Source organism: Prionailurus viverrinus, chromosome D2 (genome assembly GCF_022837055.1).
Source record: "Prionailurus viverrinus isolate Anna chromosome D2, UM_Priviv_1.0, whole genome shotgun sequence".
Classification (NCBI taxonomy): domain Eukaryota; kingdom Metazoa; phylum Chordata; class Mammalia; order Carnivora; family Felidae; genus Prionailurus; species Prionailurus viverrinus.
In genome coordinates, this window is record NC_062571.1 from 29,335,032 (window position 1) to 29,360,211 (window position 25,180).

Sequence of the window (25,180 nt, forward strand, 5' to 3'; positions counted from 1 at the left end):
ATGGCTCAGAGCCTGGAGCCTGTTTCCGATTCTGTGTCTCCCTCTCTCTCTGCCCCTCCCCCGTTCATGCTCTGTCTCTCTCTGTCCCAAAAAAAAAATAAAATGTTGAAAAAAAAAATGAAAAAAAAAATTTTTAAATAAGAATGGCACTACTGAATGATTTGCATTTACAGGCATCTCAATGTCTAACAGTGTACATGTAAATTTAGATGTTAAAAGTATCTATATTCAGCACCCATATCTATATTCAGTATACAAACCAAAGATACTGAAGGATCAATACACAACTGGCTGACTTATCCTAAAGAACTCACAAAAGGACCAAAGAAAATGTCACTTCCTATTATTGTCCCTATGCTGCCATTAGCAAAGTGTATAGCCTTGTACAGGGTATCTCCATGAGGAGATGAGGGCCAGAGTTTAGGTTCTTTGATTCTCTTATACCTTATTTGCTTTGCATCATAGGCCACCACAGCTCATAATCTTAGGAGTAAAAATTTATCCTCTCTGCACATGCAGATCATTTTCAAGCTACAAAACAGACTAGGGAAGATAGCTCTTCAGAGTTAACTCTTAGAACTTTAATTCCTCATCAATAACCAACTTTTATTGATAATCTTATGGACTTAGGTATATCAACATAAAACACGCACAAATAAGTGCCATACTGATGCAAACACTAAAGTTTTTTAGCCTCCTGAAATTCCTATCAGCATTGTAAATTTTGAAAACAACCCATAACAAAGCATTAACTATTTCAATAAGCATTCCCCACTATAAAGTAGCTATAAGCTGCCCATGAGGCAAACTACCATAGTAAACAACCTTGTAAAAAATTAATAAATCTTCTCTGGTGCATGAAAATCAGCTAATATATGCTTGATTCAACAGCTTTCTACCTAAGTGCCACCAATAAACTGAACCCCAGAGACAACAGATGGAAATAGAATAGCAAACTTTAGAATTTAAAAGGTATCTCTATATTTGTACTTTACTAATTAACTAGAAGATACCTACTTGTCATGACTATTAACTATCTCCAATGTAGAAATCAAATTTTAGAAGGAGAACCAATATATAATACGATTATTTGTTTTTAAATAAAGGATAAGGTTCTTACATAAAAATCCATAAGGTTTTTTAACTTCAGACTATAACTATAGGAAAAGAAATCACCCTATAAAGATCTGCAGTTTATGAAGTCATGAAAGTGATTTGATGGCTATTACAATAAGCTAGAAATTAGGAAATGTGAATATTAATTCTGGATCTGTTACTGACTTGGAATGACCTTGAATGATGTATCCAACCTTCTTCTCTCTCTGTACCAGAAAACTGAAAAATAAATGTAATGCCATGTGTTTTTTTTATGAGACAAACTGTACATGTGAATAAAAATGGAATTGCATATAGAGTGGATACAATAAAACATGTTGGGGTTGATTCAAACTTTCGTGTAACACGATCTTACAATCTTACAACCTTACACAATCTTACAACATTTTTAATACTTGTTCAATGAATTTTTAATAATGTCTGAAATGCTTTGGGATCTTCAGAAACAGTTTTATAAATGGCATAAACAATCATTTTACTTGATTGGGCAAATAAGAGACAGAATACCATCTAAGATAGACATGAATATTTTAATGTAGCAGTCTTTGGTTGACTTATTCTTAAAAGGAATAATTCAATCAGAACTCTTTCAAGAGAGTTGGATTAATTACAGAACAAGGAAAGGATGGATCTTCTCTCAATTGAGCTATTAACATATTTCATCTAGCAAAAGCCACTGAACTGAATCTACTGCTTCTAGAACTATTGTACTAGAAGCCTAACACCTCCTGTTAATGCTCACTCAGACTCCAATTACTCTCTTTCTTAGACTGAATCTGAATAATCCCAAAAGCATAGGTACTTTATTTTTAAAAGTTTTAAGTAAAATGTATTTAGGAAAATATATTTTAAGTAAAGTATATTTAAGTAAAATACACTTCCATTTTAGTTTTAAGGTAATGCAAAGTTAGTTCTACATTATACTTTCCTTACAGATAAGCAACTCCTAGTGCAACATCATTGTATATCCCCCTATCCTAGATGATACATAACATTTGTATTGCCGTAAGTCTTTACACTGTTGAAGACTATTACTGGCATTCATCAATTTCCTCTTCTCTATATGCTATAGTACTACAACAACAAGCCTAACACTATTCAGTTTTGTTTTGCTACGCATTGATTTCAGAGGAGCCCTACATTGTTGTCTTGTGTCCTCAGAGTTCTTGAATTCCAAGGTAAGCCTACAATTATTCTCTACAGGGTCTATCATTATCCATCTAGAATTTTATTTTTCAATGCAAGGATATTAGCCTACAGTTATTCTTACTAAATGAGTTTTATCTAATTTATTTCTATCTTTCCTCATTGATAAGGGATCATTTTAAATGCAATTTTTATCCTACAAAGTATTATGTACCCTTCTGGTTTTGAAGTTATCTGAAGGGATTAACTTACTCAGTTCAGTAAAAGAAAAAAGCAGTGGTTCATTCCTGAACATCATCACTAAAGAGAAAATATTGTGCTGAACAATACCACCTGGAACCACAAGGGAAGTTTAGGTGCATAGGACGTAACTACGACTACATTAGCCAGAACATTGGCTGGGATTTAGCCAGAACATTGGGTCTACGACCTTCCACCACAGATTGTCATAGCACAATACTCAGGACCTTAATTTTACTGACCAAGAGATACTACCACAAAAACACAGTAGAAGCAAATAATGCAACTTTTTTCTCAATAGGTATCAACAGTTTTTGTTGTTGTTGTTGTTGTTTGTCACACAGATCTCTAGCCCCTATATCACGTATGTCCAGAAACATTCTATCTGATATGTTCAGAGCAGTGCTGGACCTTATATGCAGTACAAAAATATACAGAATAGAGAGCACATTCTTATGGAACTTACAAACCATTATTGAAGATGGATTATGAGAATAATACAAAACAACATTATAACTACCACTTGTACTAACCACATGCCAGGCACGGTGCTAAGTCCTTTATATACTGATTCCTTTATGTATTTTAAAGGATTTAAAGCATTTATATATATATACTTTATACTTCATATATTGTTTTCTTAAAATAGGCTATAAGTTAGGTATTATTTTCCTAACATTTTAAAAAAGAACTGTGGTGCCCAAGGTGGTACAGAGTAGTCTAACCAGATTTGGCTGATTACAAAGCCATACTCTAACTGGCACTACATGGATCTTCAATAAATATATAATCAATCAGATGCTAAATTGGATGACATGGATAAAAAGCTAAGAATGGCAAAGAAGGAAGAATTTACATATTGACTAGAAGTCATGGGATGAAGTGTCATGAAGGAGGCTAGACTTCAGTTTTGCTTTAAAGAATGATTAGCAGTTAAATAAGCAAATGGAAATACCAGATACTCTAAATACCAAGTTTTATAAACCTTATGAAAAGGACAGAAGGCAAGAATAACATGGCATGATTAGGGAGATCAGGGGTATGTGATGTGTTCTGACATGGATGTGTATCTGAAGCACAATGTTTTAATTTTATATATTTTCACATCAATATGTAAATGTGCTTTAGTCTACATAATGTCCAACTCAATAATGTCAACTTTAATTTATACCAAAGGACTTCAGAAGCCTCTGGAAAGGGGATGTGTCTCATAATGCTATTATAAATATTAAGGGTAGAAAAAGAGAGGAAGGAATTAAATTAGAGTACAGATAATCAAACTTTATTTTATTTTATTTTATTTTATTTTATTTTATTTTATTTTATTCCACAAAACCAAAACCCCAAGGAAATCTCTTGATTTATAACCTCTCAAATTAATATATAAATCTGGGCTCCATATAATAACTGAAGCTTACCATTACCATTCTCTATGTAACATTAACCAGGAAGATAAAAACCAAATAGTCCAAGCAGATAACCTCCAAGATTGCATCTCCAGATAATAAAAACTGAAAAAGTCTCCAGACTCTCAGGTTAATCTTGCCTTGTCATCTAGTTACTTCTGGCTGATTCAAACTAAAAAACCCATCACCTCATCTATCAGGGCCTCCTCTCACCTCTTCCAACCAAAGCTATTTTCAACATTAGTCTTTTTGACAGTAGGAAAATGTAGAGATGCTTGTGCCCCAACTTAAAATATAGCCTAAGGAATAGTTGAAGTATAAGCACTAACTCTTAAAGAAAAAAGAAAGGAAAGGAAAGGAAAGGAAAGGAAAGGAAAGGAAAGGAAAGGAAAGGAAAGGAAAGGGAAAGAGAAAGGAAAGGGAAAGGAAAGGAAAAGGAAAAGGAAAGGAAAAGGAAAGAAAAAGGAAAAGGAAAGTAAATAGCTAAGATCACACCTAGAGGAGAGAAGGTACAGTAACTCCAAAAAATAAAGGTAAAAGATGAGAGCAAAGTACTCCAGGGATCCCTCTGGCCCAGGGAAAGAAATCTCTCAAAATGATGTTAAAATGTCATAGAAAGGGACAAGAAATAAAATCTAATGAATGAGTCCAAGAAAATATTTGTAATCAATTCACTGGTCATCCATAATTCATAATTAAGGTAATATTAACATTTTGTGCCTGTTTAAAGAAGTGGACAGAAAATGAAATATGTTAGGAGAAAAACTAAATAAATAAGGCAAGGGGCAATCTGTCAATCTTCCACATCCAGGAAGCCAAAGGGTAAATGCCTTTCTGAATTTTAAAAGTAGAGTAAGACACATCAATTTTAATTGCCTGGATTCTGAGGCCAAAACTTTGGGCATGCTTCCTTGTTTAAAATAACAACAGCACCAACAAGTATTTATTGAGCATTTGCCATGGGTCAGATACTGTTGTGAGCACTGTAGAGAATACAGCATTGAAGGTGACAGACTAGGCTCTGTCCTTATGGAGCTTACGTGCTGTCACAAAAAGGAATGATAAATATGGTTAGACCAGGAACAAAGCATGACTAATTCTCTGGTAAAAAGAATCCTGCCTTATAAGGCAGAATCTTTCTTGCTGAATTGCAATTTTACAGAGACCTGAATCTTTTCCAGTAGGAGAAACTTACTTGTATGGGTTTAATAGGTTTGGAGGCCTTTTAAGGTGCAGGATTGGAGATAAAAGGCAAATCCTGTCAAGTCAGAGAAGAGTTGATGTTCTGACTCTTCCAACCCTGCCCGTCCTAATTCACAATTCATCTGTGACTTTGGTACAGAACTTGGTTAATACAACAAATTTCTAGAAAGCTCTGCTACATTTGGAAGCAAAATGAGAAGTAAACAAAATCTGTCTTCACTATTCTCTGCCATCTCCTTCATTTGCTACGTCTTCTTGTATTCCTGTCTTTTTCTCTCCCTTTTTTCTATTTTAAGATTTTTTAAATTCTTCAAAGAATCAATGTTTTCATTTATGATAATATTTTCCCAGGTCTTATTTTTAATATCCCTTCACAGAGACAGGCTGGGGGGTGGGGGGTTGGGTGATCAATTAAATCAAGAGTTCTAGGGACATAGTGTAAAACCAAGTACAGTTTAATTTCCCTCACTTGAGCCCTCTTATCATATCCCTACAAGTCCCCTTCCCTCTTTTTCCATCACTCTTTGGTTCCTGACTTTCTTTCTACTCTATCATCCTCTTTCTCCTTCCCTCCAATTCCCCTCCCATCTTTTCTGGGTAGAAAAAAAATGATCACTGATAGGGAGAGGTGGAGTTGAATAATACAAAAGGATTGACAGTCTGATGTGTATGCAGTTAAATTTTGTCCCTTTGAGTTTAAAACACTGCCTTGTGTGAATAAATTTCACTAGAACCATGGTTACTAGACATAACACTCAGAAGATTGTGAAGATAAAGTTTGATGCATTTTCTTAGCTGTCTAAAGATATTCTTCCAAAAATCCTTTTGTGTTTTTGTATATATTGAACAATTTGCATGAGAGAAAGAGAGGCAGAGAGAGAAGTGTTTTGCCTGTTTTGCCTCCCACCAGGTAAGGTACTCCACTCTCAAAGGTCTCTTTATGCCCTGGGTCTGGCATCCCTAAAATTATCTTCATATTGCATATCTAGACCTCCTCACTTTCCTACCCCAGCCTGGCTCCCTGCAGGGATACTGGGAATAAGACTCCCCCCAGGTGTGGAGTCCTACAGATTTAGATTTGAAGCCCAGCTTTATGTCTTATTAGCCCAGTGACCTTAGGCAAGTTACTTAACTCTCTTAACAATTTTCTTGCCTTAAAATGGTGCTCATAAAACCATCCCCATTATATTGTTATCAACATTTCAGTATCTAATCCATATAGGTATTAATCACCATGTGTGATACATAATTGCCATTTAATAGTATATATGATGTATGTGTGTGTGTATGTATATATATATATATATATATATATATATATATATATATTTACACCCCATGTGCCCATATGTTACTCATACACACATGCAATTTACTTATCTGTCCTCAAGGCCATCCTGTCAGAGTTCTACCCTCCTGCCCTTGAAGCATTAGCATTTTTCCAAATTCACAATTAGCTAATGCAAGAATCTAATCAATGAAAATGTGCTAATAAGAAAGAATAAGAGAAGAGGGTAGTGACTACTGCCTGCCAACTCAAATATCCCTCAGTGGTAAAATATGGCTCTTGGAAAACAAAACTGTACTAAAAAATGCATAGGCCAGAGCAGTGACTTATGATGTGAATTTTAAGTAGCATCATATGGGAGATTCCTGTAGTAGTTCTCTGTAACTGTGACTGCTTCTGTACATGTGCTAATATGTAAGCCCTCACTGATTTCAAAAAAGTAAATAAAACTTCAATGGATATTGTGTCCTTTTCATATAAATTAAATATATGCAGAGATACTCCATTTACCCCAGGACATTCTACAAAACAAATACACCTTCTCAGGAATACAGGGCAATGGGAAGGCTAAATGCCCATGCAATGTCAGTGATAGAGCAAACCCAGAACACAATTCTCTTTTCAAGTCAATATTTCTAGACCATACTGTGGTGACTCCATAAGGTGTAACTAATAAGTCATACAGAGAAAGATGGATACCATATGTTTTCACTCTTATGTGGATCCTGAGAAACTTAACAGAAGACCATGGGGGAGGGGAAGGGAAAAAACAAGTTAGAGAGGGAGGGAGCGAAACCATAAGAGACTCTTAAAAACTGAGAATAAACTGAGGGTTGGTGAGGATGGGAGGGAGGGGAGGGTAGGTGATGGTTATTGAGGAGGGCACCTGTTGGGATGAGCACTGGGTGTTGTATGGAAGCCAATTTGACAATAAATTTCATATTAATAAATAAATAAATATAAAAAATAATAAATAAATATAATAAATAAATAAATAAATAAATAAATAAATACCCAGCTTTGAAAACTCCATCCAAAAGATCCAAAATTTGTGAGTTGGGCAATGGCAAGAGAGTTGCACCTTTTGCCACACTAACAGGAAAGACTCTTAAGTAATGGACTCGGTGCCTGCCCATACGAGTCAGCCACTTAGTCATTTTTCTAGACGCTATCCATCACTGAGCACATTGCCGAATTTCATGCAACCTAATTTAAACGTCTATCTGGCTGTTCTGATTGGAATAAACAATCAAAGTAAAAGCTTGACAACTCTGACACCTAGTGGCTGGGAAGAAACTGGTGAAGATCAGCTTGGGAAAATTAGCTAGCTAATTACTGCGGCAGTATCTTGCAAACACACAGAACTTAATGATAATTAATACATTTTTTTAGTACTAATTCTAAAAGTAATCTTATAAAAGTCTATTTTGGCTCTGTATTTATTTGGAGTTTAAAAGGAGGCTGAAAGACTTGCATTTGTAAAGTATATTTTCCTGTTCAAATTTACACAGCAAAATTTCACTAATCTTCAGAGATCAAACAAGAAAACTAAAGGTTGATTCATACGTTGACATATTCATGATCCTTTCCCTTAATTTTGTATGTACATCCATATCCTTTTCCTGGTCATCAGGTGATTTTTCTCCTCAAGTATCCCCCTGTCATATATAAAAGCCATGTGGCCAAGCCATCACAGAGGTTTCCTATATGCCACTGAGGCATCCTGAATCAAAGGGTAGCTATATCTTCACAAACCAGCAGGAGTTTTCTTTAAGAGAGGTATATGGACACATGTGGAACCCCCCAAACTGCACATCTTAAAGCAAGGACCACAATGAATCTGTATGAACACGTCAGGTCAGCACAGCACAGCACAACCTATTTCTGCCCTAAACATTAGAAGGTAAGTTTCCCCAGATCCACTTAAAACTGACAGGCAGGATGGTAGAAAGCTAAAGTGTTCATCTCCTCCACCAAGGAAAGTTCTGACTCCTACCTGCTGACGTTTGAAGGCTAAATAATCCAGATTTTCCAGCTCCTTCCCAAGCTTCTGGTAGGTTTTCTGGAGGTCAGATTTATTGGAAACGTTTTTAAGAGACTCAAATGTTCTTTGAAACTGAAATTGAAAACAAAAGTAAATCATTAGGATAGCAGCACATTTTCCTCGAATGCCTAACTAGCTAAAACAGGGAAAGAGTCAACACTGAGCCTCAGTTTCCCTCATTCATAATAGAAAGATAACAAATACGAATTGCCTTTCAATGAAATTTAAGAAAGACTGATTATAAAGGATTAGAAGCTGTATCATAAGAACAACAAACATTATTGCATGAATGGGAAGCGTGTTTAGTCTTCATTCCAACAAAAGAACATACTGCATTTTCAAAAAATGGGTGCCTGGGTGGCTGAGTCAGTTAAGTGACTGACTCTTGATCTCAGCTCAGGTCTTGATTTCGGGGTCATGAGTTCAAGTCCCACATTGGACTCTGTGCTGGGCATGAAGCCTACTTGAAAAAAAAAAAGGAAACCTGTTTTAGCATACACCACTACTTCTAAAGAAAAAAACTGCAATGAATATATGATTTTAAATCATAATGAGGAAGTATTAAAAGGGCTCTCACATTCCAATCATGGAAACAAATTCATGTAAAGGTAGCTACTTGCCTCTACAGACCTATCTATGCAAAATAAGTACCCTACAAACTTCAACCAGGAAGATCTCTCAGATCTTATATTTTGAGAAGGAAAGAAAACTAACATTTTGGCAATGGAAGCATATGTAGCATGTTCAGCAAACATTTATTCATTTCTGCTCTATAATGCAGATGAGTTATAAAATCAGTTCTGCTGAATCAGAACACTTCTGTTCATTTTTGAGTCAGATACTAGATAAACACAAAGGAGACAAATTGCAGTGGATCATAGAATATTGTTCTGCTGCTAATAATTAATTAAGCAAAGGGAGCTCACAAGAAATTCTTGATTTATTTTAGTAAATTAGAACATACTTTGGACGATTAGTGATTTAAAATGTCAAGTAATGTCACTTACAATGACATTTACATTTGCTCTCTCTTCATGCCATTCATTTCCCATATTCTCACTGTGTGCCTTTAGATAGACTCCTACAGATAGAGACTTCACCATCTTAAACACACCAGAATTCCACTGTGACTATGATGCTGTGAGACAGGCTAGTAAGATTTTATAGAGTATTATTAAGTTTCCAGGGAAATTACTTGACCCTTACTATTCAAACTCTATGGAGTAAGTCATATTATAATGGCATTCTACTGAATTAAATCCTCAATTTCACGAAAGCAACATGTTTATCTCAATCCAAGGTGACCGAGGAAAAAGAAATGAGAAATAACAGTGCTAAGCTTCCACAGCTCTACAGTAAATTAAATCCAACAAATAATCTTTTAGAACCTACTATGCACAAGGTACTATGAATATAAAACACATTTCCTGCCCTAAAGGAACTTACAGACTACCAAGGAAACTAGACATGAAACTCAGAAGTGGCAAAGGCACTGACATTTACTGTGGGCCCGCTCAGTGCCAGGTACTTGAAGCCTCCCAGCTGAATCCTCACAGGATTTCCTATTTCTCTCCCCATTCTACAAATGAGTAAACTGTTACTCAGAAAATATAAACTGGGTTTTTACAACAATATTTGTGCTTATTCTACTATACCATTAACTCCAACACAAGGCAATGCAGTAAAGAGAGTACAAAAACAAAGGGATAAAAGCAACATGTTGTAAAAGAGAAAAAAAATCTTTATATTAATTGAGGGATCAGGCTGGGTAGAAGACACGAAGAGATCTGAATTGAGTTCCAAATGGCAGGAGAGTTCTCCGAACCTTAAATGGGAACAAACTCTACCCATCAGTTTAAACATAGCCAAAGTCTGCTCCTTTTCCCCATTTTATAGCAAACATAATTTTGATGTAATTTTAATGACCTTTATATTAACTCTCTCTCATGTTGCACGATTATTCCTGTGCCTTGCCCATTTCTTGGTCCCTTCTCACTATGTCCAAGTCAAAATACTAGATCTAACATTCTAAACAATTTAAGTAATTTCACTTATAATTAATATAAACTGTTTTACCATTCTGTTTAATTCTAAGCACTTTATTTTCCCTAAAAAAATATTAGCTCTACTTCTCAAATATTTCTTCTTCACATTTATTTCTGTGAACTTTATATAGCTACAAGTAGGAACTTTAGGGTAAACACATTTGTAAGTCTTCAAAATAAAAAAAAAAAAAAACATGAAAATCAAGCAATGTGTTCATGGCCAAAGAAAAAAGGGAGAAAATCCAGCAATAACACATCACCACAAAATGTTTTTCTGAAAGACCAGAGTTTGTGTGAAATGGAGATTTTTAAGTTTGACCTTTCATTATCAAGACTTACACTCTCCATTTATTGATACTAAATAGCTCAAAGCACTCAAACTATGATGATTCATTTATTTAAGTAGATTTTTCCCATACAACAACAAATAATTGTCAAGGAGAGGTCATACAATATCTATTGTGTACTTTAGGTTAGATCCCTAGTAAGCACACCCTGTCTCTCTCTATTTATATTTAAAGATGCTAAAGAGTAAAAGCAATAATTTTGCTTTGCAGATAAAGCTGACATAAAAAGATATTAAAAATAAGACAATGATTAAAGTGAGGCTTACATTTTACTTAAAAAAATCAGATGTTGACCTTATTTGAGGATTTTTCATTCCAACAGGTCACTATGCTTGATCACTGAAATAGACCTCTTGAGATTTTCTCAATGTGTTGCAATTTCATTACGTTGACTATGTCTCAAAATAAATGATCTCTCACTTGAAGATAAGTTGGGGAAGGAAGCACAACTAATTGAAGAGATTTTAACATTCCTAGATTTTACCTGTTCAAACTTTTGAGTGGAAATTTAAAACAAGCAAAGAAGTCCCAAATAATTTGTTGGACATTAAATTTATCCTGTTAATATTTTTACCTTACTATAAACAAAATTCAAACATAAAAAGAAAAAGCCCAATGAATAAATCTGACCCATGAACACGCCTAGGAATGTTTTCAAACTGCCAAAAGAGAATATCAAGATGGTCTCTGAACTGAGAAATAAATGCAAATTCTGTCCTATTTGACAACCTTATCAAATATCACAAGACAGACAAGACAAAAATGAGAAGATGCAAACATTATCTCTAAGCCCAAAATCTGCCATTAAAGTAAGCACTCTAAACACTCCCACAGTGTTTTCTCATCAAATTCTTTTCTGTTCAGATTTTGGTTCAAGATGGCAATGTAGGAAGATCCTGAATTCACATCCTCCCACAGACACACTGAAGCTACAGCTATATATGTAACAATTTCCTCTGAAAAAACCTAAAAACTGGCAGAGCAACTGCTTCACATCAAGCAAATGAAATGTAAACCACATCAAAACAGGTAGGAAAAGCTAAGGCACAAACTCACCATAAACTCTATCCCCATCACGGCAACCAACATTTGGGAGGAAACTCAAAACCCACAGCTATCCCTGAGTATTATAGGATTTGTATGCCACTTTAGGCATGCTAATATTTAAGACCAACACCTAAAACAAGTGGCTTTGAAGACCAATAAGGCTCATGCTCACAAGATCCACAGGGCCACTGGCAAACTGAGAAATGGCTCTTAAAAAGCTGCATGCAGATTCATCCACCAAGAGCCCAGCACAGAAGCTGCCCTTGAAAAGCATCCCAACCTTACATGAAAAAGACTGACTTACTAATTTTATTTTATTTTTTTAACTTAATTCCAGTATAGTTAACATACACTATTATATTAATTTCAGGAAGACAATATAGTGATTCAACAATTCTATACCCTACTCACTGCTCATCAGTGCACATACGTGTACTCTTAATCCCTCTCACCTATTTCACCCATTCCCTCCCCCCCTTTAGTAACCATCAGTTTATTCTTTATAGATAAGAGTCCATTTTTGGTTTGTCTTTTTTCCTTTGTTTGATTGGGTTATTTTTTCTAAGTTTTTATTTGAATTCCAGTTAGTTAACATAGAGTGTAATATTAGTTTCAAGTGTACAATATAGTTATCCAACAATTCCATACAATACCCAGTGCTCATCACAAGTGCACTCCTTAATCCCCATCACCTATTTAACCCATGACCTAATTCACCTCCTTTCTGGTAACCATCAGTTTGTTCTCTATAACTAAGACTCCATGTCTTGGTTTGCCTCTCTTTTTTTTCCTTCCCTGTGCTCATTTGTTTTGTTTCTTAAATTCCACATAAGAGTGAAATCATACGATATTTGTCTTTCTCTGACTTGTTCCATGTAGCATAATACTGTATAGCTCCATCCATGTCATTGCAAATGACAAAAATTTCATTCTTTTTTAGATGTCTGAGTAATATTCCGCTGTATATATGCACCCCTTCTTTACCATTCATCAGCCAGTGGACATGGGGGCTGTTTCCATAATTTGGCTATTGTAGATAATGCTGCTATAAACTTTGGGATGCATGTACCCCTTTGAATTAGTGTTTTTGTATTTGGGGGTAAATACCTGCTAGTGCAAATGCTGGATTGTAGTTCTATTTTTTTTAACTTTTTGAAGAGCATCCATACTATTTTCTAGAGTGGCTGTACCAGTTTGCATTCAAACCAACAGTGCAGGAGGTTCCCTTTTCCCCACAGTCTCCCCAACACTATTGATTTTTGTGTTGTTGATTTTAGCCATTGTGACAGGTGGAAGGTCATAACTCACTATAGTTTTGATTAGTATTTCCCTGATCATGAGTGATGTTGACCATCTTTTCATGTGTTTGTTAGTCATCTATCTTCTTTGGAAAAATGTCTATTCATGACTTCTGTCCATTTTTTAATTGGATCATTTATTTTTGGGGTATTGAGTTTTAGAAGTTCTTTATACATTTTGGATACTAATCCTTTCTCAGAGATATCATTTGTAAGTATCTTCTCCTGTTCCATATGTTGCCTTTTAGTTTTTCTTCCTACACTGTGCAGAAGCTTTTTATTTTGAAGTCCTAACAGTTTATTTTTGCTTTTGTTTCCCTTGCCTCAGGAGACAATTATAAAGAAGTTGCTATGGCCAATGTCAAAGAAGTTACTGCCTATGTTCTGGGATCTTAATGGTTTCAGGTCTCACGTATAGGTCTTTAATCCATTTTGAGTTTATTTTTGTGTATAATGTAAGAAAGTCATCCATTTACATTCTTTTGCATGTTGCTGTTTAGTTTCCCAGCACCATTTGTTAAAGAGACATTCATTTACCCATTGGATACTCTTTCCCACTTTGTCAAAGATTAATTGACCATACAGTTGTGGGTTCATTTCTGAGTTTTCTATTCTATTGATCTATGTGTCCATTTTTGTGCCAGTACCATATTGTTTTGAGCACTACAGATTTGTAATATAACTTGAAGTCCAGACTCATGATGTTTCCAGCTTTGCTTTTCTTTTTCAAGGTTGCTTTGGCTATTCAGGGTTTTTTGTGGTTCCCTACAAATTTTAGGATTGTTAATTCTAGCTCTGTGAAAAATACAGTTGGTGTTTTGATAGGGATTTCATTAAGTGTAGATTGCTTTGGGTAGTACCAGACATTTTAACAATATTTGTTTTTCCAAACCATGAGCACGGATTGGAATATTTTCCACTTGTTTCTGTCAACGTCAATATCATGCATCCATGTTTTATAGTTTTCAGAGTATAGGTCTTTCATCTCTTTGGTTAAGTTTATTCCCAGGTATATTATAATCTTTGGTGCAACTGTGAAGAGGATTGCTCTCTTTTTTTTAATATTTTTTATATTTAATTATTTTTGAGAGAGAGAGAGAGAATGCACAAGTAGGGGAGGGGCAGAGAGAAAGACACAGAATGAGAAGCCGGCTCCAGGCCATGCACTATCAGTGCAGAGCCCATTGTGGGGCTCAAACTCATAAACTGTGAGATCATGACCTGAGCCGAAGTCAGATGCTGAACCAACTATGCCACCCAGGCGCCCCAAGAGGATTGCCTTCTTAATGACCCTTTCTGTTGCTTTGTTATTAGTATAAAAAGGTACAACAGATTTCTGTACTTTAATTTTGTATCCTGAAACCTACTGAATTTATTAGTTCATATCATCTGCAAATTGTGAAAGTTTTGCTTCTTCTCTACCAATCTGTATGCCTTTTATTCCTTCCTCTTGTCTGAATGGTATGACTAGGACTCCAGCATTATGTTAAATAATAGTGGTGACAGTGGACATCCTTGTCTTCTTCCTGACTACAGAGGAAAAGCTCTAGTTTTTCACTATTGTGTATGATATTAGCTGTGGGTCTTTCATATAAGGTCTTTATTATATTGAGGTATGTTCCCTCTAATCCTACTTTGTTGAGGCTTCTTATAATGAATGGATGTTGTACTTTGTCAAACACTTTTTCTGCATCTATAGAAATGATCATAAGATTTTTATCACTTGTTTTATTGATGTGATGCATCACATTCATTAACATGCAAATACTAAACAACCCCTGTAGTCCACAAATAAATCCTACTTGATTGTGGTGAATCATTTTTTAATGTATTGTTAGACTCAGTTTGCTAATATTTTGTTGAGGATTTTTGCATCTATATTCAACAATGATAATAGTCTGTAGTTCTCTTTTTCTATAGTGTCTTAACCTGGTTTCGGTATCAAGGTAAGGCTGGCTTCATACAATGAGTTACAAAGTTTTCCTTCCTCTTCTATTTTTTAGAATAGATTGAGGAGAATAGGTATTAGTACTTCTTTAAATATTTAGTAGAATTCACCTGTGAAGTTCTCTGGCCCTGGACTTGCATTTGCTGAGAGTTTTTTGATTACTGATTCAATTTCATTGCTGGTAAGTAATTGGTCTGCTCAAATTTTTTCTATTTCTTCCTGTTTTAGTTTTGAGAGGTTATATGTTTCCAGGAATTTATCCATTTCTTCTAGATTGTCTAGTTTGTTACCATATAATTTTCACAATATTCTCTTACAATCTTTTGTATCTCTGGGGTGTTGGTTGTTATTTCTCCCCTTTCATTTCAGATTTTATCTATTTGAATCTCTCTCTGTCTCTCTCTCTCTCTCTCTGTCTCTCTCTGATGGGTCTGGCTAAAGGTTTATTGATTTTGTTGATGTTTTCAAATAATCTGCTCCTGGTTTCATTCATCTATTTATTGGTTTTTTAGTTTCTATATCATTTGTTTCTGCTCTTTCTTATTTCCTTTCTTCTACTGGTTTTAGGTTGTGTTTGTTGTTCTTTTTCTAGTTCCTTTAGATGTAAGGTTAAGTTTTTTATTTGGGATTTTTCTTGCTTCTTGAAGTAAGCAAGAAAGTTTATTGCAATAAATTTCCCTTTTAGAAGTGTTTTTGCTGCACCCCAAACATTTTGGGCCATCGTGTTTTCATTTTTTCTCGATGTATTTTTTTTATTTCCTCTTTCATTTCTTAATTGACCCCTTTGCTGTTTAGTAGAATGTTACTTAACCTTCATGTATTTGTGCTCTTTCCAGATTTTTTCTTGTGGTCCATTTCTAGAGTCCCAGCATTGTGGTCAGAAAAGATGTGTAGTAGGACTTCAATCTTTGTACATTTCTGGGGCTTGTTTTGTGGTCTAATATTGATCTATTCCAAAGAATGTTCCATGTGCACTTGAAAAGAATGTATATTCTACTGTTTTAGAATTCTATTTATAATTCTACTGTTTAAATCCATCTGGCCCAGTGTGTCATCCAAAGCCACTGTTTCCTTGTTGATTTTTCTGCATAGGTGATCTGTCCATTGATGTAAGTGGGGTGTTAAAGTTCCCTACAATTATTATATTACTATTGATTATTTCCATTATGGTTGTTATTAACTATTTTATGTATTTGGATTCTCTCATGTTGGGTGCATAAATATTTGTAATTGTTAAATCTTCTTGTTGGATTGTCCCCTTTATGATTATAGTGTCCTTTGTCTCTTGTTATAATCTTTGATTAAAATCTATTTTGTCCTATTGAAGTATTGCAACCCTGGCATTTTCACTTCCATTTGAATGATACTTGCTTCTACATCACTTCACTGTCAGCCCACATGTGTCTTTAGGTCTGAAATAAGTCTCTTGTAGGCAGCATAAAGGTTGATCTTGTTTTTTATCCATTCCATTACCCTATGTCTTTTTGTTAGAACTAAGTTTAGCCCATTTACATTCAAAGTAATTATTTACAGGTATGCACTTTTTGCCATTTTTAAACTTGATTTGTGGTTGTTTAAGTAATTCTCTGTTCCTTTTTTCTTTTGCTCTCTTCTCATTCTTTCGTAATATACTTGGATTCCTTTCTCTTAATTCTTTGCACATCTATTATTGGTTTTTGATTTATGGTTACCATTAGGTTTGCATATAACATCTTCTGCATATAGCAGTCTATGCTCACTTAAGTTTGAAGCCATTCTCTACTCTCCTCACCACATTTTAGGTATATGGTGTCATGCTTTACTTTTTTTTATTTTATGAGTCCCTTGACTTATTTTTACAGTTATACTTATTTTTACAGTGTTTATGCTTCCTACTTTTCTTACTCTTACTTCTGGTCTTTCCTTTCCACTCAGAGAGTCCCCTTTCACATTTCTTGAATGTCTGGTTTAGTGGTCATGAGCCTCTTTAGTTTTTGTTTCTCTAAGAAACTATTTATCTTTCTTCTATTCTGAATGATAGCCTTACTGGCTAGAGTATTCTTGGGTGTATATTTCTTTCTTTTCAGCATTTTGAACATGTCATGCCACTCCCTTCAGGCCTGCAGCTTCTGCTGAAAAATCCACTGAGAACATTACAGAGTTACCCTTATATACAATTGTTTTCTTTTCTATTGATGCTTTTGAAATTCTCTCCTTATCACTATTGTCATTTTAATTACTATGGGTCTTAGGGTAATGTCCTTGGATAGTTTTTGTTGGGGGATCATTGTGCCTCCTGGACCTCAGTATCTATTCCTTTTGCCAAATTTGGGAAGTTTTTTAACTATTACTTCTTCAAATAATTTTTTTGCCCTTTTTTCTCTGTCTCTTCTCCTTCTGGGATCCCTATAATGCAAATGTTATTACACTTCATGATGCCACTGAGTTCCCCAAGTCATTCTCATTTTGTTTGTTTGTTTTTTCCTCTCACCTGCTTAGCTTCTTTTCCATTACTCTGTCCTCCAGGTTGCTGATCAGTTCTTCTGCTTCCTCTGGTCTACTATTTATTCTATCTATTATATTTTTAATTTCACTTATTGAGTTCATCATCCCTGATCAGTTCTTTTTTATGTTTTCTATCTCTTTGATAAAGGTTTCAGAGAAGTCTTCCACTCATCTCTCAACTCCAGTGAGTATCTTTATGATCATTATTTAAATTCTCTATCAGGCATATTATGTCTATTTCACTTAGGTCTCTTGCTATGATTCTGTCCTGTTATTTCATTTGGGATACTGGTTTTGGGCTTTATTTGATGTTCCTTTTCCAGCACCTTTAGGTTTAAGATTAGTTTGTGTATTTGACTTTTCTTGTTTTTGTTTGTTTGTTTGTTTGTTTGTTTGTTTTTTAGAGTGTGTGTGCATGAGCAGGGGAAAGGTAGAGACAGGGGGAGAGAGAATCTTAAGTAGGCTCCATGCCCAGAGAGGAGCCCAACATGAGGCTCAATATCATGACCGTGAGATCATAACCTGAGCCAAAATCAAGAGCTGAATGCTTAAACGACTAATTTAAATGACTAACCCAATTAAATGACTAACCCATTAAATGACATTTAAATGACTAACCCAATTGCCTGAAACTTTTTTTGCTTCTTGATAAAGGCTTGTATTGCTATATACTTCCCTCTTAGGACCAGCTTTACTTCATCCAAAAGGTTTGGGCTGCCATATTTTCACTTTTATTTGCTTCCTTTTTGCTTTAATTTCTTCTTTAATTTTCTGGTTAACTAATTCATGCTTTAGTAAGATGTTCTTTAACCTCTATGATTGGAAGGCCTTCCAAATTATTTCTTGTGGTTGACTTCAAGTTTCATAGCTTTATGGTCTGAAAAATATACATTGTATAATCTCAATCTTTTTGTATGGCTTAGGCCTGATTTGTGACCCAGTATGCGATCTATTCTGGAGAATGTTCCATATGCACATGAAAAGAATGTGTATTCTGCTGCTTTAGGATGAAATATTCTGAATATAATTGTTAAGTCCATCCGGTCTGGTGTGTCATTCAAAGCCATTGTTTCTTTGCTGATTTTCTGCTTAGATGATCTGTCCATTGTTGTAAGTGGGATGTTAAAGTCCCCTACTATTATTGTATCAATGAATTTCTTTATGCTTCTTATTAATTGATTTATATATTTGGGTGCTTTCAAGTTGGGGCCATATTTATAACTGTTAGATCTTCTTGTTGGATAGACCCCTTTATTATGATATAGTGCCCTTCTTCATCTTATACCACAGTCATTGGTTTAAAATCTAGTTTGTCTAAATATGGCTACTCTGGCTTTTTTTTTTGATGTCCATTGGCATGATAATTTGTTCTTCACTCCATCACTTTCAATTTGGAGGTGTCTTTGGGTGTAAAATGAGTCTCTTATAAGCAGCATATCAATGGTTTTTGTTTTTTTAATCCAATTTGATACTCTATGTCTTTCAACTGGAGTATTTAGTCCATTTGCATTCAGAGTAATTGTGATAGATATTAATTTAGTGCCATTGTATTACCTGTAAAGTCACTATTCCAGTAGACTGTCCCTGTTGTTTTCTAGTCTTTGTTCTTTTGTCTCTCTTTCCCACTCAAATGGTCCCCTTTAATAATTCTTGCAGAGCTTGTTTATGGTCATGAACTACTTAGCTTTTGCTTGTCTTGGAAACTCTTTTTCTCTCTTTCTATTCTAAATGACAGTTTTGCTGGATAAAGAATTCTTTGCTGCATATTCTTCCCATTTAGCATGTTGAATATATCATGCCACTACCCTCTGGCCTGCCCAATTTCTATGAACAGGTGTGCTGCTAACTTTATGTGTCTACCCTTGTAAGTTAAGGATCTTTTGTCCTCAGCTGCTTTCAGAGTCTCTCTTTGTCTTTTGGAAGTTTCCCTAGGCAAAATTGTCTTGCACATGAAATGTCTTGGTGTTGACCTGTTTTTGTTGATTTTTAGGGGAGCTCTCTGTGCCTCCTGGACTTGAATTCCTGTTTCCTTCCCTAGATTAAGGAAGTTATCAGCTAGAATTTATTCAAATAAACCTTCTGCCACTTTTTGCTGCCCTTCCTCTTGAACACATATGATATACATATTATTGCACTTTACAGAATCTCTGATTTCCCTAATTCTATATTCATGATCTAATAATTTCATTTCCTTCTTCTTTTCAGCTTCACTATTTTCCATAATTTTATCTTCTTTATCACCTATTTGTTCCTCTGCATCTTCCATTCTCATGATTACAACCAGTCAGTTTTGCATCTCAGTTACAACATTTTTATTTCAGCCTGACTAGTTTTTAGGTCTTTTATCTCTGCATCAAGGGTTGCTCTGGTGTCTTCTATTCTTTTTTCAAGGCCAGCTAGTTAATCCTCATGACTGTTGTTCTAAATTCTTGTTTGGACATACTGCTTGTATCTGTTTTGATCAGATATCTGGCTGTGGTTTCTTCTTGATCTTTCCTTTGGGAAAAATTCCTCCATCTTGTCATTTTGTCTAGGTTTCTGTCTTTTGTGTGTTATGACAACTTGTTATGTTTCCTGCTCCTGAGAGTAATGCTATATTAGGAAGGGGTCATACACTGTCCAGGGCCTGGTGCTTCAAGGAAGGGTTTCCAGTATATGCTGTGCACTCTGCTGTTGTAATTTGGCTGCTTTTTCCCACAGGCGATCCTCTGCAGAGTTCCTTTTTGCTTGCAGTGGGAGTATTTAGATCTTTAACTAGGTGTGTTTTGATTTGTTAGAATATGCCTGATTTAAAAAAAAAAAAAAAGCCTGATCCAAAAAAAAAAAAGTTGATCTGAAAAAAACATGAAAAGGAAACGAAAAACAAACAAATGAACAGAAACTATAAGCCTGATTTTTAAAAAAGAAAGAAAGAGAGGAGCAAAAATGGCAGAACAGCATGGAAGCTTTTTGTGTAACTTACATCCATGAAATACAGCCAGACCAACACTAAACCATCCTACACACCTAGAAAACTTATTGGAAGATTAATGCAACAATCTGCACAACCTGAACCACAGAATACAGCAGGTACACAGCACGGAGAGCTGAACTTGGGGAGCAAGAAGCCGCGAAAGGTAGGGAACTGCTTTTGTGAGTGGAGAAAGGACTGAGACTGGAGAGGTGGGGAGAATATGGGAACAGCACCCCTCCCCAAAAGCAGCTGGAGAGAAAGTGGAAACTTGGAAATAGCCACAGGGACTAAACTAAAAAGGGAGAAAGGAGAAAGGAGAGAGTTTAAATTCCATTAAGACTGTAAACAAGGAGAGCACAAAAGCTGCAACTCCGCAGCTCGATACCTGGCAGTGCTCTGGTGGAACAGGCGAATCCCCAGGAACAGAGTGGGGACCGGGAGGTTCTCAGGCCACACGGGGAAAACCAGTTCCACTGCTGGGAGGACATTTGGTAGAGGCTGTTGAAGCCACCTGGTCCCAGCAGACCCCAGAAAATGGCCACATTCGCTGGTGCTGGAACAAGGTCATTAAGGGTGAAGCCTGGTACCAGATGTGTGTTGTGATTTTCCATAATCCCTGAAACGCTGCTGCTACACTATCTCGTGTACTTTTTCTGGGATGGGCTGGCACCTGGCTGCAGTCTTGGGGCATCGGCAACAGCAGGGTCCAGTGGGCATTCCTAGGTGCAGCCGACATTCAGCCATTGCTCACTCGGCCATTGCTCAGTGAGACCCTCCTGCAGAGGGGTGGAATGGGTCAAAGCCGCAGTCCTTCAGAAGTAAGGGGCTGGGGAAAACAGCCACATCTGAGACAAAACTCAGGAGAGAGGTACTGCCTAGGGCCTGATCATGGAGAGTAAAAAAGCAGGAGAAGACGAGAGCTGAAGACAGAGGATGCTGAACCGGAAGAACAGACTGGGTGGCTGGGTGGCGCCATTTTCACCGCTCCCGCACATGCCTATACGCACCTATGAGCACCGCAACACTCCACCCCATTAGGCTAGCAGTGCCATCTAGTGGACAGTGGAGCTACTAAACTGAGCCCTGCCCAATTGGGCCAACTTCGCTCTTCAAGTCCACAAGTCTCACTATTGGCTTAATTAATGGACTATAAAGAGCTACACAGACGGACTTCTAGGAGAAAATGAAGCAATTTCAGTCCTACTTCAATCTGTTAGCAGGTTCATCTATTCATTTTCTTTCTTTCTTGTTTCTTATTTTTCTCTTTTACAATACCTGGACCACTTTCTTATACCATACACAAAAATAAACTCAAAATGGATGAAAGACCTAAATTTAAGATAGGAAGCCATCAAAATCCTCGAGGAGAAAGCAGGCAAAAACCACTTTGATCTTGGCCACAGCAATTTCTTACTCAACATGTCTCTGGAGGCAAGGGAAACAAAAGCAAAAATGAACTACTGGGACCTCATCAAAATAAAAAGCTTCTGCACAGCAAAGGAAACAATCAACAAAACTAAAAGACAACTGACAGAATGGGAGAAGATATTTGCAAATGACATATCAGATAAAGGATTAGCATCCAAAATCTATAAAGAACTTATCAAACTCAACACCCAAAAACCAAATAATCCAGTGAAGAAATGGGCAAAAGACATGAATAGACATTTCTCCAAGGAAGACATCCAAATGGCCAACCAACACAAGAAAAAATGCTCAACATCACTCATCATCAGGGAAATACAAATCAAAAGCACAATGAGATACAACCTTATACCTGTCAGAATGGTTAACATTAACAACTCAGGAAATAACAGATGTTGGCAAGGATGCGGAGAGAGAGGATCTCTTTTGCATTGTTGGTAGGAATGCAAGCTGGTGCAGCCACTCTGGAAAACAGTATGGAGGTTCCTCAAAAAACTAAAAATAGAACTACCCTACGACCCAGCAATTGCACTACTAAGCATCTATCCATGGGATACAAGTGTGCTGTTTCAAAGGGACACATGCACTCCATGTTTATAGCAGCACTATCAACAATAGCCAAAGTATGGAAAGAGCCCAAATGTCCACTGATAGATGAATGGATAAAGAAGAAGTGGTACATATATACAATGGAGTATTACTCGGCAATCAAAAAGAATGAAATCTTGCCATTTGCAACTACGTGCATGGAACTGGGGGGTATTATGCTAAGTGAAATTAGTCAGTCAGAGAAAGACAAAAATATGACTTCACTCATTGAGGACTTTAAGAGACAAAACAGATGAACATAATGGAAGGGAAACAAAAATAATATAAAAACAGGGAGGGGGACAAAACAGAAGAGACTCATAAATATGGAGAACAAACTGAGGGTTCCTGGAGGGGTTGTGGGAGGGGGAATGGGCTAAGTGGGTAAGGGGCATGAAGGAATCTACTCCTGAAATCATTGTTTCACTATATGCTAACTAATTTGGATATAAATTTTAAAAAATTAAAAATAAAATTAAAAAAAAGAAAGAAAAAAAGAAAGAGAAAAGAAAAGAAAAGAAGAAAAAGGAAAAGAAAAGAAAAAAATCTGGTATTTCCACCAGAACTGAAGCTGATACACTGGAACACTCTATGATCAGTAGACTTGGTGGGTGTGAGGTGCCTATGTTGGTCCTCTAGGGGAGAGGCCCCCTGTGCTGGCTCACAGTCAGACCTTCCCTAGTAAAGATGACCCTGTATGGTGCAGGAGGTAGGGTTTGATGTAAGTGGCTCCAGCCCCTACTGAAGGTGCTGTTTTGCTAACTGAAGTCCAACTGTGCTGGTGGGCAGGGGGGAAATATGTCACCACACTCTTTTACCCCCAGTGAGGAAGGCTCACACCCACTGCCACAGACAAGCGAACAATCACCCCTCCTGTTTCCCAGGCTTCCATCTGATCCCCACCCTCCCCCAGTCTGTGCTTGGGCCATCAATATCCCTGGAGCCACAGCTCTCCTGTCTTCTATCTCTGGCTGGGATACAAAATTCCAAATTTTAAAGGACCTGGCAAGGTAGGGACCTGCTCCCTTCTTCCAGAGTACAGTGTTGAAGCACTGCTCCTGGAGCCATTCTGTCCCAGAAAAGCAGCAATGTGAATGGAACTGGAAGGTATTATGGTGAGCGAAATAAGACAGCCAGAGAAGAACAGATATCACATGTTTTCACTCATATGTGGATCTTGAAAAACTGAACGGAAGACCATGGGGAAAGGGAAGGGGGGAAAAAAACAGATACAAACAGAGAAGGAGGGAGGCCAACCACAAGACACTATTAAATACAGAGAACAAACTAAGGATAGATGAGAGTTTGGGGGAGAGGGAAAATGGGTGATGGGCAGTGAGAAGGGCACTTGTTGGGATGAGCACTGGGTGTCGTATGTAAGCCAATTTGACAACAAATTATATTCATTTAAATAAATAAATAAATAAATAAATAAATAAATAAATGGGAAAAGGGGAAAAAGAAAAGCAGTCACTTGACTGCACAAGTGCCTGGAGTTTATGGTGAAGCACAACGAAAACCTGCAACCAGATTATCTGCCCTCTGCATGAGCCTCTGTCCCCTGCTGTTAAGTGGCTGCTCAAAGGTGTCAGCCCAATCTTTTGTCCTTGAAGAAGCAATACACCATCTTCCAAATGCACTCTAGAAAGGGTAACTTCTCTCTCCCAGTACGACCCAGGGGATTCCCACACCAGGCTGTCTGCTGTCTGCTCTCAGGCCTTTACCCTCTTCTCACCTGGACCACTGCCACCTGCTCAGATCAACTCTAGAAAATGGCACAGACTTCCAAATCCTCTGAATTTGAGCTCCACTCTGCAAAAACTTGCAATAATCAGTTCCTTCCAATTTCTCAGTCAATGATTTTTGCAGGGGTGCTCTTCTGGCACAAAACTAGCACGCTGTTCTCTCTACTCCTCTCTCCCTCTCTCTCCTCTCCACAAAAAGGGCTTCCTACTCCCTATGGCACCATGGCCTTTCTCTCCCCCAATTCATGTCTCTGCACTTCATATCTGCCACATTCTCGCCCTCAAATTATGCAGATGGTTATCTTAATCCTAGGTATTCAAAGTAATTTGATGTTGATCTAGCTGTGTTCAAGGGATGGGGCAAGCCCAGGGTCCCCCCACTACTCCCATCTTAATTTCTTCCCAATGCTTATTTCTTGAGGCTTTCCAAATCTATCTCTTATTTGCTCTCATGTGCTCTAAACGTATATTTTAGTATCTATTATCTTTCATATGTGCCTCAATCGAATAAGCCTAAAACCCATAAACTACTTCTCCTCTACCTAAAACTGAAAACCAAGGTCCTCATGCCCAGCCAGATTCCTGAAAGGCTACCTGATGCTACCCTTTCTATCTAAACAGATTCCAATCACTTTCCAAATTGTAGACTGTTCCTCCTTCATTTATCTCATTCATTCCCTATCCTACCCCATCATTTCACAACCAGATGACAGCATCAGCCTAATCACTAGCCTCACTGCCTCCAGTCTGGCTCCCTTGCCCACTGCTGCTAGACTAACGGTCCTATAATGCAAATCTGCTTATGTCATACCCATGCTTAAAATATTTAATGATTCCCTGTTAGCTTTCAGACTACA

General features: G+C 36.7%; 1 protein-coding gene across 1 annotated transcript in view; it reads right to left on the reverse strand.

Annotated features, from left to right (window-relative positions):
- The window catches only part of CTNNA3 (catenin alpha 3), a 1,798,979-nt gene that overhangs the window by 1,567,811 nt on the left and 205,988 nt on the right, over window positions 1-25,180 (reverse strand). The window contains exon 6 of the mRNA XM_047826392.1: window positions 8,396-8,515. Within this exon, the coding sequence (XP_047682348.1) occupies window positions 8,396-8,515 (120 nt within the window). The remainder of the gene's footprint in view (window positions 1-8,395; window positions 8,516-25,180) is intronic.